Source organism: Sus scrofa, chromosome 15, assembly GCF_000003025.6.
Source record: "Sus scrofa isolate TJ Tabasco breed Duroc chromosome 15, Sscrofa11.1, whole genome shotgun sequence".
NCBI classification, from domain to species: Eukaryota; Metazoa; Chordata; class Mammalia; order Artiodactyla; family Suidae; genus Sus; species Sus scrofa.
In genome coordinates, this window is record NC_010457.5 from 3,199,946 (window position 1) to 3,216,506 (window position 16,561).

At 47.9% G+C, this 16,561-nt stretch overlaps 1 protein-coding gene across 1 annotated transcript in view; it reads right to left on the reverse strand.

The window, feature by feature from the left end:
- Nucleotides 1-16,561, reverse strand: part of KIF5C (kinesin family member 5C) — a 171,130-nt gene that overhangs the window by 9,605 nt on the left and 144,964 nt on the right. The window contains exons 23-25 of the mRNA XM_003359416.4: nucleotides 14,039-14,143; nucleotides 11,728-11,944; nucleotides 10,066-10,179 (exon numbers count right to left, since the gene is read on the reverse strand). Coding sequence (XP_003359464.1) covers nucleotides 10,073-10,179; nucleotides 11,728-11,944; nucleotides 14,039-14,143 — 429 coding nt within the window. The 3' untranslated portion in view covers nucleotides 10,066-10,072. The remainder of the gene's footprint in view (nucleotides 1-10,065; nucleotides 10,180-11,727; nucleotides 11,945-14,038; nucleotides 14,144-16,561) is intronic.

Genomic DNA, 16,561 nt, shown 5'->3' on the forward strand with positions numbered 1-16,561 from the left:
TGGCCTATGTCACAGCCACAGCAACGCCAGCTCTGAGCTGGGTCTGAGACCTACACCACAGCTCGTGGCAATGCCGGATCCTTAACCCACTGATCGAGGCAAGGGATCGAACCTGTGTCTTCATGGTTACTAGTCAGATTCATTCCTGCTGAGCCATGACAGGAACTCCTAGCATTTGTTAATAGAAATACTACTTTGAGTGTTTTGATTTCAATTTCTAACATAATACCTATAGATAGACGTAACCCAGAAATACAAAAGTTCTTTGATGTCGTCAATAATTTTTAAGAATGTCAAAGGTTCTAAGGCCAGGAACTTTGAGAACTGCTGCAGAGTATACCGGAGTTCTTGGTCCAGGATCCACTACTAGCAAGTTGTCAGGATCTTGATGGTTCACTTGGCCTCTTTGTAGAACGTCCAATAAAGCTGGGCTCGACCGGGACCACAGGTGATCACGAGGGCTTGCTCCGTGCCAGCATTCGTCCAAGCTCTGAGATATTCATGTATGTGATCCGCACGGTCACCCCATGAGTAGGTACCATCTGGCCACATCTTACAGATGAGGGCGTGAGGCCCAGAGAGATGAAGTAACTCACCCAGGACCGGGACAAGCTGGGACTCAACCCCTGGTGGTCCAGCTCCAGGTCCTGAGCTCCCCCAGCTCCCCTGCCTGTAGCAAAAAGTCCCTCTGCCTGCATATGCCTGTGACTCAGCCATTTAACAGCTAGGATTTTCCAAGAGCCCCAGTAGTTTTAATGCAGACCACGTGTGTGGCTTCGGGGTTCCACATGACCTACTGTAAATGAGGCTTCTTGGCTTCAAAGAGCTAAATCCCAAAGCAGCTCCTCTCTCATCCTCCATGCAAACCCATTTTTGCTGAAGGCAGAAGTCAGCTGGTGCATCTTATGTCTACATCTTAAAAATGTGTGATGAAGAGTTCCTGTTGTGGCTCAGTGGTAACGAATGTGACTAATCCATGAGGATGCGGGTTTGATCCCTGGCCTTGCTCAGTGGGTTAAGGATCTGGCGTCACTGTGGCTGTGGCATGGGCCCCAGCTCTGATTCAGCCCCTAGCTCAGGAACCTCCATATGCCATGGGTACAGCCCTAAAGGGTCAAAAATAAATAAATAAACAAACAAAAATGAAATAAAACTGTGTGATTAGGATATCAAAAGCAGGAGAAAGGTCAAGGCAAACCCCAACAATGGTGCAAGGCAAGTTGGATGGAGGCATTTAGGACAGAGAGAAGCAAAACAAGAAGGAAGACAGAGTGTATAAGAAAAGCCAGTATAGGAGTTCCCGTCGTGGCGCAGTGGTTAACGAATCCGACTAGGAACCATGAGGTTGCGGGTTCGGTCCCTGCCCTTGCTCAGTGGGTTAACGATCCGGCGTTGCCATGAGCTGTGGTGTAGGTTGCAGACACGGCTTGGATCTCGCGTTGCTGTGGCTCTGGCGTAGGCTGGTGGCTACAGCTCCGATTCAACCCCTAGCCTGGGAACCTCCATATGCCGCGGGAGCGGCCCAAGAAATAGCAACAACAACAAAAGACAAAAGACAAAAAAAAAAAAAAGAAAAGCCAGTATATAAATGAGTAGCTGCCAGCTGGGAAAGCTCAGCCTGAATCTAAGGACATACCAAGGACCAGAGAGAAGGGCCTTGTTGTTTCAGGTAGTCCAGAGCTTGAGAGAAAACTCCATTCTGCCTGAGGTGGGGTGAGGAATGTGGTGGAGGAAGAGGGGGTGGGGCTTCTGAGAAGGTGGAGCTTTCCCAGTTCAAAGAAAGAAGAGCCAGTGGCCTAAGTGGACTTTAGCTGAGGATAGTGAGTATGAGGAAATGACCAGGGGCATTTAGAATCAAGAAATCTGAGGTTGACATGCAAGGCTGGAACATACTGGAATTCCTACCTTTATTTATTTATTTATTTTTGGTCTTTTTGTCTTTTTAGTGCCGCCCTTGTGGCATATGGAGGATCCCAGGCTAGGGGTCTGATCGGAGCTGTAGCAGCTGGCCTACACCACAGCCACAGCAACACAGGATCTGAGCCATGTCTGTGTCTACACCACAGCTCACGGCAATGCTAGATCCTTAACCCACTGAGTGAGGCCAGGGATCGAACCCGCGTCTTCATGGATGCTAGTTGGGTTCACTAACTGCTGAGCCATGAGGGGAACTCCCTGGAATTCCTGCCTTTAATGCATACTTGGAATTTCCCTGTTTGGGTGTTGCTCACTGTGACTAGACTTCCTGCAGAAGGTCTTTTGTGCGTTCCCAGTGTCTGGCCCGGGGGGCAGGGTGAAGAACCTGAATGCAGCAGGCACACAGGCTACATGGGCTCCAGGAATTCAGACCCTCAGTCACAGATAACTGTGTTATGGCAGCAAAAGGAAACAGGAGTGAAAGCCTGGGGATCTTTGTTATACATGTGCCTTCAACCCACCACTTCAGATGTTAAAGGTATTCTTTTTACTAACAATTGTTTTTGTCTTTTTGCCATTTCTTGGGCTGCTCCCGTGGCATATGGAGGTTCCCAGGCTAGGGGTCAGATCGGAGCTGTAGCCACCGGCCTACGCCAGAGCCACAGCAACACAGGATCTGAGCCGCGTCTGCAACCTACACCACAGCTCACGCCAACGCTGGATCGTTAACCCACTGAGCAAGGCCAGGGATCGAACCTTCAACTTCATGGTTCCTAGTTGGATACGTTAACCACTGCGCCACGACAGGAACTCCTTATTAACAATTAACAATGTAGTCACAATAAGCTCCCAAAGTGGTGGAACCACAGAGTCAGAGCCATCGTACAGTGACTGTCACTAACCCAGGGAATGTCCCATAAACCCTGAGACGCAGGGATAATAGACTCCTGGGCTCCTGACAACCTTCTGTAGTTACATTCACCTGGGTCACCCTGCTGTAAACTACAGAAGTGCTTTCCCAGGGCTGTTTTCTTTATGCCTCAAAATGAGAAATCACGGTGTTAAGAAAAAGAAAAGAAAAAAAAAAAAAAAAAAAGAATTGTAGTATACTTTAAGAGCCCTGTGAGTCCCTCTGGTTCCACCACTAAGATTTTACCAAATATATTATCAAAGTGTATCAAAATTTTATTAACTAGGATATGATTTCCAGACTTGATATATATGGTTTTTAATAAAAGTACAGTCCTCGAGTTCCAGCTGTGGTGCAGTGGGTTAAGAATTCGACTGCAACAGCTTGGGTCCCTGCAGAGGCTTGGGTTCAATCCTGGGCCAGTGCAATGGGTTAAGGATCCAGTGTTGCCACAGCTGCCACATACGATTTGATCCCTGGCTTGGGAACTTCCACATGGGGCAGGTACGGCCATAAAAAATAAATAAAAGTACTGTGCTCGAGATGCCAATTTTCACCTACATCAACAGAGAGGCATCCTGGATCTTTGGTTCAGTTCACAAGTTTTTCAACTTGACGTTTTTCTTGCCATGGACATCTGAAGCATAATGTGCATTTTCTATATTATCTAGCTGACTTCCTTGAAACCTACTTCAGCCCCATACTTGCTTTATGCTAAGACCAAGTTGGTGCTTCTCCCCACAACTTTCGTCTTTGGGCTAAAGCCACACTCAATAGGAAAATGCTACATTCCAGCCATGAGAAGACAAAATGACTTGAAAACATGCTGTGATTCCACAGTGGTTTTTAACAGGGAAAGTGGGTGAAAAAATTGTCATGTCTTCATACACACGCCAAACTAGACCAAACATCAAAAGACTGCCATTCATTAAATTAGTAAAGCTGAGTAAAGGCTGGTGATTGAGATTTTGGAATTTAAATTTTTTTTTTTTCACATGGAGGTTCCCAGGCGAGGGGTCAAAATCAGCTGTAGCCACTGGCCTACACCATAGCTACAGCAACACAGGATCTGAGCCACATCTGCAACCTACATCACGGCTCAGGGCAACATGGGATCCTTAACCCACCAAGCAAGGCCAGGGATTGAACCTCCATTCATGGATGCTAGTCAGACTTGTTTCCACTGTTCCACGATGGGAACTCCTTTAAATCTTGTTTTCAGATTTGTTTTTAGATTTGGTTTGACTTGATAGTTGAAGTAAGTTGAGAGAGTATATACACTTTTTAAGCTACAAATATTTAAATATTATAAAAATAATTTAAATAAACTGGGAATATGGGAGAATTTTATCTCCTTAAAAGCACTCTATTTACTACTCAAGTTTGAGAAATAACAGTCTACATATAGGAAAAACCAAGACAATTCTGCCACAACCAAGTGTTTCACCAGCCATTTCGGCAATGCCCCACTGGCGCCATCTGGTGGGCACATTTGAACCGGCGCCCACTGGCCCTGCCAGGGAAGAAAGCTGAAATCCAGGAAACTCCAGGGCCCTCATAACCAGGTTGCTGAACAAGTACTCAAAAGGTGTCTCTATTAAACAAGGTGCCTTGAATAAGTACTCAGCGCCAAGGGCCCTATTTCACACCTCTCTTCAGCCTGCAACCCTGCCTCCCTCCACACTCTCAGCTGATAACCTGCTTCTTACTTGCAAGAAACACAAGCTTCATGAGATGCCTTTCATCTCCCTGCACACCCCAGATACCAGCACCTGTACTTTTCACTCCACCTTCCTGTAACCTTAGGTGCAGTGTCACCTCCACTTATGTTCTGGTTTGCACCCCCTCTCAGGAAGCCAAAACTCTCTACCTGTGATTCTTACATCTCCTAAGTTATCAATTTCCTTCCCAGCTGGATCATTACCATCAAGGAACAAATAAGCTCTAACTGCTCCCAGCTTAAAACAGAAAGGCAAAGCCCATCTTATCCCCACATAGGCCACCCCTCTGCTTGGTCAAACAAAACTCCAAGCTGCACGTGGTTGCTGGCTCTACTTCCCCACCCCACCCCCAAGCTCTCTGGGCCCTCCTCCGCTCTCACTGAAGCTTAGATTACTGCCCTCTGCCTTTACCAAAGTCAGTCTCTGTGGTCATCTTCCTGGAGCTCTGAGTGGCCTCTGGCACAGCTGCCCAGCCCCTCCTAGGAACTGGGGCTCCGCTTAGCCTCCCCAAACCTCACAGTCTCCTCTTCAGACCCCTTTGCTGGGGCCACCTCCTTTTCCCAACCTTTCCAGTGGCCAGCCCCTGCTGGTCTAACTACCCCCACCTCCGCCTCCCCCCACCTTCCCTCCAGGTTACCTCCTCTAGGCCCACGGTCCTAAGTACAACCTACAGGCCATAACTTTACAGTCTCAGCCCTGGCCTTCTCCCGGGCCCAGGGATCCCACTGGCTTCTCAATACACTGCATGGAGGGTAAGCTGGGATGGACCTCTAAGAGGCAGCTCATGATCAGCCAAACTCTACTCTTCCATAAAACCTGCTCATTGCCCGATTTTCCTAGTCTTGGCTAAAAGATAACATATTGACCTGGTTGCTAGGGCTCCAGTCTAGGGACCACCTTGGATTCCCACCCACCTGTCTCCTCTCCCCTTACCTTCTGCTCTCAAATAGGCTGACTCTGAGCATTGGCTGCCACCACCTCAGCTCACTGCAATATGGGCTACAGTGGCAACAGCCCCCCAGGGGAGCCCCTGCTCTAACTCACTCCACCCCTATCCTTACTCTAGAGTCCAGCTTAGGACGATCTTTCCCAATCTTGAACCTGGTCCCACCACTCCCATGCCAAAGCCCCCACTCTTAGCTTACACGTGAAACTGCTCACCTTGGCCTCCAAGGCCTCATTTATCTGGCCCCATCTCCCTCCCCAAGGATCCTAACTAGAATGGCCTCCCTGTTCTCTGTGCCCCAGTCTTATCGGCTTTCCCGTGGTTCCTCAAACATGCCACAGTCATACTCCACCTTCCAGGGAGTGTCTGAGCCCATGTCACTGCACGGTAAGCATTTCTCATCATCTAGTTCTCAGCTCAAATGTCACCCCTTCCTCTAAATAAGTGTCTTCCATCTCTATTCCATTAACCTGTTCTTATTTCTGCGGCCCATGGAGGTTCCATGTGTCAGCAGTTGAGATCATTGCGACAGGTCAGACACACTTCTTTGTCTTATTTATTGTTAAACCAAGTACAGAGCACTGCACTGCGAACCTCCAAGACAGCTGACATTTTGTTGAGCACTTGCTATGGGCCAAGCAGCTCCGAAGCATGGCCTCATTTGGTGCCTGTGTCAATGCCGGGGATGCAGGGGAAAGCTCTGCCCCATTTCACACACAGGGAAACAACTCTGTGATTAAGTAACCTAAAGAAAGTGGAAGACCAGACACCTGACCCAGAGGTCCCGTCCAGAACACTTACTGCTATTTGAAGTTACCTTCTTTATTTGCTGTCTGTCTCTCACCAACGAGCCTGTCACTGCATGAGAACAGAGCCTCCTTTGTCTTATTTATTGTTAAACCAAGTACAGAGCAAGCACTAAATGCTTGATCCCATTTGGCGGGTGAAGAAACTGAGGCAGAAAGAAATCAAGCAACTCACCCGGTGTCACTAGGAACAGAGTCAAGGCCAGGCCTGGAATGAACATCTGCCCAACCCCATATCCTGCATTCTTAGCTTGCTGCACTGCACTGCCCTGTGTCCAGCTTTGCAGTTTGAAAAAGATAAGGCAACTCCCTAACACACACACCCACCCCCAGCCTGGATTTGAAAGAGATGAGATAAACACTGCCATTGTCCTGGGTTCCTTTGATTTCAACATGCTGGCATCTTCAGCTGCTCTGAAACTCTGAGCATAAGCCAAAGGATGCATTGTGAGTAAATCCCTCAATGAAGCAGCAGAAAGAAACCCCAAAGGTGCTTAGATGCTGCCCAGGTATGATGTGCCACTCTGGCTCCAACAGAAGGGCCAGGACATGTTGGCAGTTGAGATCACTGCGACAGGACAGACACACTTCAGAACAAGAAGCCAAAGAGCAGGAAAGATCATCTCAAAAAGGTTTTGATCCTAGCTACGCAGTGAATTCTGTATTTCCAATTTTTTTTTTAATGATTCAGCATCTTCCTCACTTCCAATTATAATCCCTCTCTCCACTGGTTATCATCTTTTTTTAAATCTCCATTGAAAAACACCCAATGATTTTCTTTTAATTATTGGGTGTTTTTCAATGGAGATTTAAAAAAAGATGATTTTCTTAAAAATAGTCAACATTGTTCATAACTTGGAAAAATCAATGATAGTATCTGTAAAGACCCTTATATTTGGTCAGAGCACCAAACAGGATACCCAGACCATGGGCCTTCTCTTCTCAGGGGTTATAATATTGTTACAGAGACTGCAAACCATTTTATAACAAAACACTGAGAATTAAAAGAGAATATAAACCAGCATTCATCAGTCACCCACTGTGTGCCAAGCGCTGCACTGTGAACCTCCAAAACAGCTGACAATTTGTTGAGCATTAGCTATGGGCCAAGCAGCTCTGAAGCATGGCCTCATTTAGTGCCTGCATCAATGCCAGGGATGCAGGGAAAAGCTCTGCCCCACTTCACGGACAGGGAAACAACTCTGTGGTCATGTGACCTGAAGAAAGTAGAAGACCAGACACCTGACCCAGGGCTCCTGGCCTAAGCCAGGCTCCTCAACCCCACCACTGTCCCCACACCTGGACAGGGGACCTGCTTGTTTGGTGACATTGTGAGAAAAGCTCTCAGCTACAGGAGTTGTGGGAATAAATCAGGTGGGTGAAGGAGGTTTTCATTTCAGATAAAATCATCAAAACCACTCATAACATTCTGAGTTAGAGAATGACACGAATGGCCAGGATGGGTGAGGTGGTCTTTTTTCGAAGGTCTTGAACGTCTCACCAGACCTATCGATTTTCGATCTTCAGAGTGAGAAGTGGACTTACAGGCGGTGAACAGTCGACTTGTGGCTGTATGTACCTTATGTAAAACGTGGGCCGGACAGGCCTTCCCAGGAGTGCCTGAGAAGAGGAACCCTCCACTGCACAGGCTCCGATCCCAGAATCCCTGGGCTGGTATGTTTATTAAGAGCTTGCTGGGAGCCAAACACACACACACCACCTGTTGCTTCTATCAAATGGGTTGATGCGGATATTACATCGAGCACAGCGCTGCTGCAGATCAGGTGTGCAATAAATGCGGGGTTCTGGCTGCCACCCTAACATCTGTCTCCTTGTCCTCAGCAAAAGAATGCTACTCTTATTTGGGACAGTGATGTCCTCAGCCTTTAGCCTCCTGTGAAGCCATGTGCCTCAGTTCTGGCCAAAGGGATGGAGGCATCAGAGTTGACTGGGCTTCCAGGAAGGCAACTTAAAGGAAGCCAGTTCTACCGGGAGCTGCTCTTGCCTCTTCTCAGCCTCCTCTCTGTTTGCCAAACATGGCACATAGACCAATAGCTAAAATTGCAGGAGTCATTTAGGTGACCTTGAAGGAGGAAGGTACCTGCTGAAGACAGTGAATCTAAATTTAAGAGGCTATCTTTCTGTTGTCACTAGAGATTTCATTCACCAGCCACTGACAGACCACACTCAAGTGTCCTTTACATGACAGAGAAATAAACACCCATCCTATATAAGTCACTTTAGGATACTTTAATTTTTTATGGCCACAGCTATGGCATTTGGAAGTTCCCGGGCCAGAAAGTGAATCCAACCTGCAGCTGCCACCTACACCACAGCTGTGGCAATGCCAGATCCTTTAACCCACTGCACCAGGCCAGGGACTGAACCCGCGCCTCAGCAGCAACCCAGGCTGCTGCAATCAGATCCTCCTTAATCCACTGCACCACGGCAGGAACTCCTAGGATACTTTAGGCTGGTAGTTCTCAAAATTTGGTGGCTAGCAAAGTTACTTGGTAAAAACCAACCAAACAAACAAAAAACAGAGGCCCAGGCCCTGTGTTACGTCAAGGAAGGCTCGATGATGCTGATGCCCACCAAAATCCGAGAACCACTGTTTTAGGCTTTCTGTTCCAAGTTGCCCAAGTTACTCCTATGGTTCCCTTCAAGTGTCAACCCCAACACTGATAACATGCAGTCGAAAGCACTTTGATGACATCTGATTTAATTTTATTTCTAATTGAAAGCAGAGATCACATCTGATGGGGTGGCCCACCTCCAAGGTCATTCCCATCCACCCCTTCCAGGCTACAGCAGGTGGTGGACATGCTGCTGGCCCGTGGGCTACCTCCACTGGCCCTGCTCCTTGGCACACTGCCTGGGGCAGAGCAGGTGAACACTGTCTGGGTGCAGCCCCCAAGCTTCCTACTTGGAAGTGTTAGTCTGAGCCTTAGCAATTACTGTTGTGTCCCCCAAGTTGCCCTTGATCACGACAGCTTCCTTAGTGAGGGCTCAGACTCCAAGGGCAACATCTGGAGACCCTCCTCTCATTTCCTGGTCAGAGTTTCTCTAAACAGATTTTTCCGGCCATCTAGCTGTCTGCTTGCCCTGCCCAACCAGTAACCTCTTTATCTCAAGTAGAGGGCAGCAGGCTTGCACTCTCCGTCTTCTCTTTTCCGAAACACACCACTTTTTATTTTGTGCTGGTAGAGCAATGTCAGGCATGTGGATTGTGGGGAGAGAGATTTTCATATCATCTCAAAGAAAAAAGTGGTCAGGACCCACCTGGACATTGATTTGCACAATTCATAAAAACCCCATTTGCTGAGTTCAAGTCATAACTATAAAAATGTGATATTCTATTACCTAGCTCTTTCTTTATAATCAGTTCCTGAGACTTAAAGTAACCACCCACGTCTGCCTGCTCTGGGTAAAAGCAGCTGACAAACAGGTAATGTCCTTCTGGCTGCCAGCTACAGACAGGAGTCCCACAGACAAAAGGAAGCTCTGATGAATCATGTGCCACACCTTCCCCATCCCCAGAGGGCCCCTGGTGCCAGGTGGCCTGGGTTAGAAGACCCTGAGGCTCGAGACGGAGTTGAGGGTAGACCCTGGCCCCTAATATCCTGAACCCCCGGGGTCCGTCCTGGGGTCAAGCTTAATTCCTTCCTCCCCACAGGTCCATGCACACATGGCTGAGAGCCAGGCAGGGGCAGAGAGCCCCAGAGCTGCCCCGGACAGAAGCCACACCTGACGCTAAGGACTCACTTCGTGTTTATTTCTGGTGGTGAGTGGGGTTTGAAGAGCCGCCTCCTCCCCCTCGGATGGCATGGACAGCCGTTGGAGACGATGCCGGGTAGTGTCCAGGGCGGATGGGCTTGGCTGCAAAAGAGAAGAGACATTCAAAAAGGGCTTAAACAGCTAAATCCAGACACATCCAGGTTACACACGAAAACCAAGAAGCACAGTTTTATCAACACGACAATTCTTATCAACCACCAGATCTTTCTGAAGACAGGTGGTCTGCCCTCTTATTAGTACAGTCAGCTAATCCAAGCATGTCCTCCAAGTGTGTAGAGGACAGAGAGACTTAATATATCAATTATTTTGATCTTGATTTAAGAAAAATTTGGGGGAAAAAACTGTAATTGCAATGTATACATGTAAGGATAACCTGACCCCCTTGCTGTACAGTGGGAAAATAAAAAAAAAAAAAAAAAGAAAAGAAAAATTAGAAACAGAAGTTCCCTTCGTGGCTCAGTAGTTAATGAACTCGACTAAGATCCATGAGGATGCAGGTTCAATCCCTGGCCCCGCTCAGTGGGTTGGGGATCTGCACTGCCGTGAGCTGTGGTGTGGGTCTCAGATGATGCCCAGGTCCTGAGTTGCTGTGGCTGTGGTTTAGGCTTGTGGCTGTAGCTCTCATTCGACCCCTAGCCTGGGAACCTCCATATGCCTCAGGTGCGACTCTAAAAATACAAAAAATACAAAAAAAAAAAAAAAAAAGAGAGAGAAAGAAAAAGAAAAATTAGAAAACAAAGGACTCTGTTTTATCTGAGGCAGATCCATAGGTTCCCCTTGGGTTCCAATAGCATCTCCCTGAAACTGGATATAGAAGTCTGCCTCTGATGCATTTTGAGTCAGGAAAAGGGCCCAGAGTTTTCAGCAGATTTTCCAAGGGTATAAAATCCAGTAAATGCAATGAACCACTAATCTAAGGTATGATCTTAAAACGAGAAACATGAAGTTGCTGGTTTACAAAACATCTATTTGCACAGCAATATCTGATGAGAAATAATATTACATGTTATTGGAGGTCTTTCAACTAAGAAAGAAAAAGAAAGAAAGAGAGAAAGAAAAAGAGGGAAAGAGAGAGAGAAGCTCTCTCGAGAATATACTTAAATCCCTTTTCCTTACTCTCCTTCCCTTTCTCTCCTGACAGTTGGCCCCACCAGCTACACTCTCACTCTCTGCATGGGTGGAGCATGCAAATCTAGGTCTTGAAGGGGTGGACATCCAGGTCCCCTCACCTCACTCACTGAGGCCAGGCCTGGCTCTCTCCAGGGTATTTCCAAACCTGTCCTTGCACGCAGTTCCTTCATGGTTCCGCCTGGTGCAGAACAGAAGGGGCCTTCAGGCTTTGCTGAGCAAGCCCTACATTCTGGTATTTCTGAGAGTATTCCCCTGTTTACAGTCAAACACCTTTGCCTGCAGCCAGGGTTGGTCGGCTTCTCAGCTCAGCTGAATAGCTTTGAAGATCACAAAATGTCCCTGTAATCTCTCAGTGTAATAAGGAAGCCTGTGCCCGGGAATCCCATCCTCCCAGGATGGGCACCGGGTACTGGGAAGCTCCAGGAAGGCTGCCCAGAGCATCCAAGCAACCTCCCAGCTCTGGCCCTTTATCAAGGACCCAGGTGAGCGCACACGTACCAATCTGGGCCGAGTGGGCCCTCCTGGCCATGTTCTTGGCTCGCACGGCCTCCTTGATACGGTCCACCTCCTGCTGGTAGCGCTTGCGGTCCCGCATGGCATTCTCCTTGGCCTCTTTCAGCGCACTCTCCAGCGCCTTAACTCGCTCCGCTGTGGCGCGCAGGCGCTTCTCCAGTTTGGGCAGCTCACAGCGCAGGTCTGCGTTGTCCCGGACGAGCTACGGAAGGAAAGGGGGGCAGTTACTGGGTTGGGAGGAAGCGGGGTGGCAGGAGGAGCAGACCCACCTGGGGGCCCGAGGAATTGACAGGAGAGCAGCTAGAACCACACACACACACACACACACACACACACACGCGTGCACACACACACCCCTCCCCCATACATCAGCTTGGAAAGTCCCTATCACCATAAACTCTGGGAATACCCAAGGAAAATAAAACCCCCATACCCTGAGACTCCCGTTTGCCAAACACAGGATTCATGGGGTGCAAGGAAGTGAGCAAGGAGTGTAAGATAAAATTAAAAGGGATAACCTGACCCCCTTGCTGTACAGTGGGAAAATAAAAAAAATAAAAAAAATTAAAAGCCATTTCTAGCCATAGGAAACTTTCAGGCTTGGGTGGGCTTTACTTTCTTTTTTGTTTGAGTTGGGAAATAGCGGGTGCTTGGGGGAGAAAATTGACTATCTGCACAATGGCATGTGAAAGATTTAAAAATGTGAAGCCAGTTCAAAAGCGCTCAGTGAAAGGCATGAATGTCCTAGAGCCCTCTGAAGGCCTCTTTGCAAGCAGGACACTTTGTCGACACCAGCAACGGTTTTGTATCCCACATATCCAGAGGCTAACAGGCAACTGAGGGCTACTGTTCTCTCTTTCATTACCTAAGACCCTCAGTTAAGAAGGGACAGGCAGGCTTGGAGTTCCCACCGCAGCCCAGTGGAAATGAATCCAACTAGTATCCATGAGGATGCTGGTTCTATCCATGATGAGAGTTCAATCCCTGGCCTCCCTCAGTGGGTCAGGGATCCTGTGTTGCTGCGGCTGTGGTGCAGGCCGGCAGCTATGGCTCTGATTTGACCCCTAGACTAGGAACCTCCATATGCCCTGGGTGAGGCCCTAAAAAGCAAAATAAAAAAAGGGACAGGCTTGCCCTGGGTTAAGAATGGGCTCAAGAGCCAGCTCTGTTATTCCCTGGCCACCTGACCAGGAGTGAGTCATTCAACCACTATAATAACTACATACTACATATTAGGACAATTGTGGAGAGCTCAGGAAAAGTTTTGAAAATCAGAAAGTGCTATATGAAGGCTGGACTATTGCTGGGTCCACACTTGTCTTCTTTATTCTGGAATCCCCACCCAGGACCAGCTCTGGAGCCCAGTGGAGAGTAGGTTTCTAATAAATATTCATTGAATTCATGAATAAAATTATTAATGAATTTCAGAGCTCTATTTCAAGTTTCCCAGCAGTTTCAGCTTTTCTATTTCTCATCAACAATTTGCTTGAATGACTTCAACCATGTTGAATCTGTCCTCCTCCCTTTGAGGCAAAATGCCATCATCAGTAATGTTGAAGAGGACATAACAGCTTAAAGAGAAATGACATCCCCTTGGCCATGTGGAAGGTGGACCATTTTTATCAGATTGCAACGCTTGAGGATTTAGGGAAAACTGTCATGAACATTCCAGCCTTTAAACAGAAAGGAGGCAAATAACCTACCTAAATTATTGGTAGGTTTGGACATGGTTGTTGCACTCTGTCACTATAGTCAAACTTCAGGGCGTTGCAGGCACCTTAGAAGATGCTCAAGAAACAGGGGGACAGAGCAGAGAGGGGGCTGCTTCTGGTCCCAGTTCTCCCACCTGTGGGATGAAGCCAGTCACTTCCACTCTCAGTATATTTCCTCAACCATAAAAATTAGGAGCCTGATCCAGCTCAGTGGCATCACTTTGCATTCAGTGGAGGCTTTGGGTCCACAGAGAGTCCTCCAAGGTGTCGTGAGAGACACTGAGGCCAGCTGGGGTCCCAGCTTGGACGGGAGGCAGGATGAAAAGACGCGACCGCACATCCCACTCCCCAAACCCCAAAGGACTAAGTCAGTTCCTTATATGCGGCTTCCATTAAAGAAAGTATTTTATATCCAAGGGAAGTCACTGAAGACTGAAAGAGTTCAAAGGCCCTTCCAGTGCTGACGTTCTCTGGTGACAGACGGCTCTTTTCCTTCTGTAGCTTCTCTCACCGGGGCTAAATCCAGTGGTGCTTCTTTCCAGGAGAGAAAGAGAAACAGAAGGAAGCTGGTAAAACCCTCCTACCTGTTTGTGAACTTTAGTGAGCTGCTCTAGGTTATTCTCCAGGAAGGAAATTTTCTGCTTCTGGGCGGCACTTCCTCCTCCATCGTCACTGTCCAGCTCCACGCTCTGCATCAATACCGAGGGGTCAGAGGGACTGGCCGCCACACCGCCCACCCTCAGCCCCAGCATCAAGCAGAAGCTTGATGGGGGATTTTTCTTTAGAAAAAAATCCCCCATCTTACTATAGGCTATTCTGAAAGCGAAAATAAAGAGAGGTTCTAAAAAGTTAGACTCAAGAGTCTTCTCAATTTCCCTGAATGGTATCAAAAGCATAAGAAGTGTTAGTGTTATTTTTTAGTGAGATAAAAAAAGGAAAAGCCCTTCTTTTGAAGGATATGGATTAGATACACTTCTCTTTGTGAAATATACCTCTCCCTGGCAGGAAGGTAAGAAGAAACTATTCTTTTCAAAAGGAAGTGTTCCAAAACTCATTAAGAAGAACTAGTATGAAAACATAAACCTAAGACCTCAATTTCATTTCAAACATCACAAGTGAGGCAACGAGTCATCAAGCTGTGGGCAGGTGTCTATGGTCCCCCTGGGAAGTCCCAACAGCTTCTGCTTGTCCCTTCAGCTTTCAATTCCATGAAATTCCTCAGTGAATCCATCTCAGGCTAATCACAGCATCTGCCGTTCTGTGCTGGATCAAGTCTCCAAATTAATCAGCCCTTGAGATTGATAGGAACACCGTTCTCCCAGCACTGCCACACTGGGTGGCCAGATAAGTCGTGAAATACGTGTATAAACACATCCTGGAGTCCAAAAATGGCAAAGCATGCTTGCTTCGTCTGACTACAAAAAGATCATCATTTTTCTCTTTCTGAGAAGTGATGGCAATGTCTCAAACTGGTCTTAGTCTAAATCCAGGGTTCTCAAGCCCAGAGGAGGGTTTGTTAAAACTCTGATTGCTGGAGTTCCCCTTGTGGCACAGCAGAGATGAATCCTTCTAGTGTCTACGAGGACACGGGTTCGATCCCTGGCCTTGCTCAGTGGGTCAGGGATCTGGCCTTGCCGTGAGCTGCAGTGTAGGTCACAGATGCGGCTTGGATCCTGCATTGCTGTGGCTGTGGTGTAGGCTGGCAGCTGTAGCTCCAATTTGACCCCTAGCCTGGGAACTTCCATATGCCACGGGTGCAGCCCTAAAAAGCAAAAGAAAAACAAAACAAAACAAAACTCTGATTGCTGGACCCCCATCCTAGTCTCTGAATGAGCAGATCTGGAATGGGTCTGAGAATCTGTGTATCTAGCAAGTTCTCAGGTGAGCGAGTGCTGCTGGCCAGGTGACCACACTTTGGGAACCACTGGTCTAAGAGAAGGTCCTTCCTAGAGAGTTTTATGGTGTGAAGTTCACCAAGTCTGAGCTGAAGCTCTGCAGCCTCCTTGGAACACCTCCACCTCCGACTGAGCCATTTCCTTTCTTGTCCTAACCTCTCTGGTTTCCGTCTCCATCACCTCGGCTCTGGCCTCTCTCTCTCTTCCCTGGTCTGGGTTCTCTGGTCATTTCTATTTTGATTATGGTCACTACCTCCCTGCCTGATCATAGCCACTCAGGCCTTGAGATTTCCTGTCCCCTCCCCCCACCCCGCCACCTGCTTTCCTTATTTTCATTCCCAGGCCTCCAAACTCACTAGAATCATGCTGTCAGGCATCACGGCAAATCTATGCTCTGACCCTCAGCTGGGCACCCCCATCACTGCTCAGCATCCTTTTAACTCATTCCCAGCAACCCCCCCACAGCTGCCTGGGCCTCCTTTTATCTCCGTGGGCTCCCCATTCTCTTCTTTCCTCTCATCGAGGGCTGAACTTCCAAGTTAACTGAAAAGGTCAGAGTCAGTGGATGCATCTCTTGCCACTGCCATATATTTCCCTACAAATGTCTCCATCTTGGCTTCTCCGCTTCTCTCCAGGAAAATGTGTCCCTTCCCCTTATAAGCCAAATACTTTTCCTATGCTGTCAATTCTGCCCTCTCAGATCTGACTCCACCAATCACCTCTTCTATAAATATATAGATAGAGATAGAGATATTTTCTCTCTTTTCCTTGGCTCCTTCACACAGATCCCCACGCACACACTATTTTCTTTTGTTTTTTGGGCATACCCGCGGCATGCATAAGTTCCCTGGTCAGGGATTGAACGTGCACACAAGCAGTGACCGGAGCCACAACAGTGAAAAAATGCCAGATCCTTAACCCACTAAGCCACCAGGGAACTCTAGCACCCACTTCTCTTAAATATACCTGCTGTCCATCCTATTACACCTCTGGGCCCACTGCTCCTCATCCACTGCTTTCAAACGTCTTTAAAGTGTAGCCCCCTTACTGCCTCCAGCTCTCCCTCCTCCCTCCTGAGACCGCTGCTAGCTGTTCTGGGGGTTCACTGTTTGGCAACTCCCTGAGATGACTGCGTGTGGCGCAAGGACCAAAGAAGTTCAGACTCAGAAGCCACGCAGACCTGGATTCCAGACCGACCTCTGGCTCTCCCCA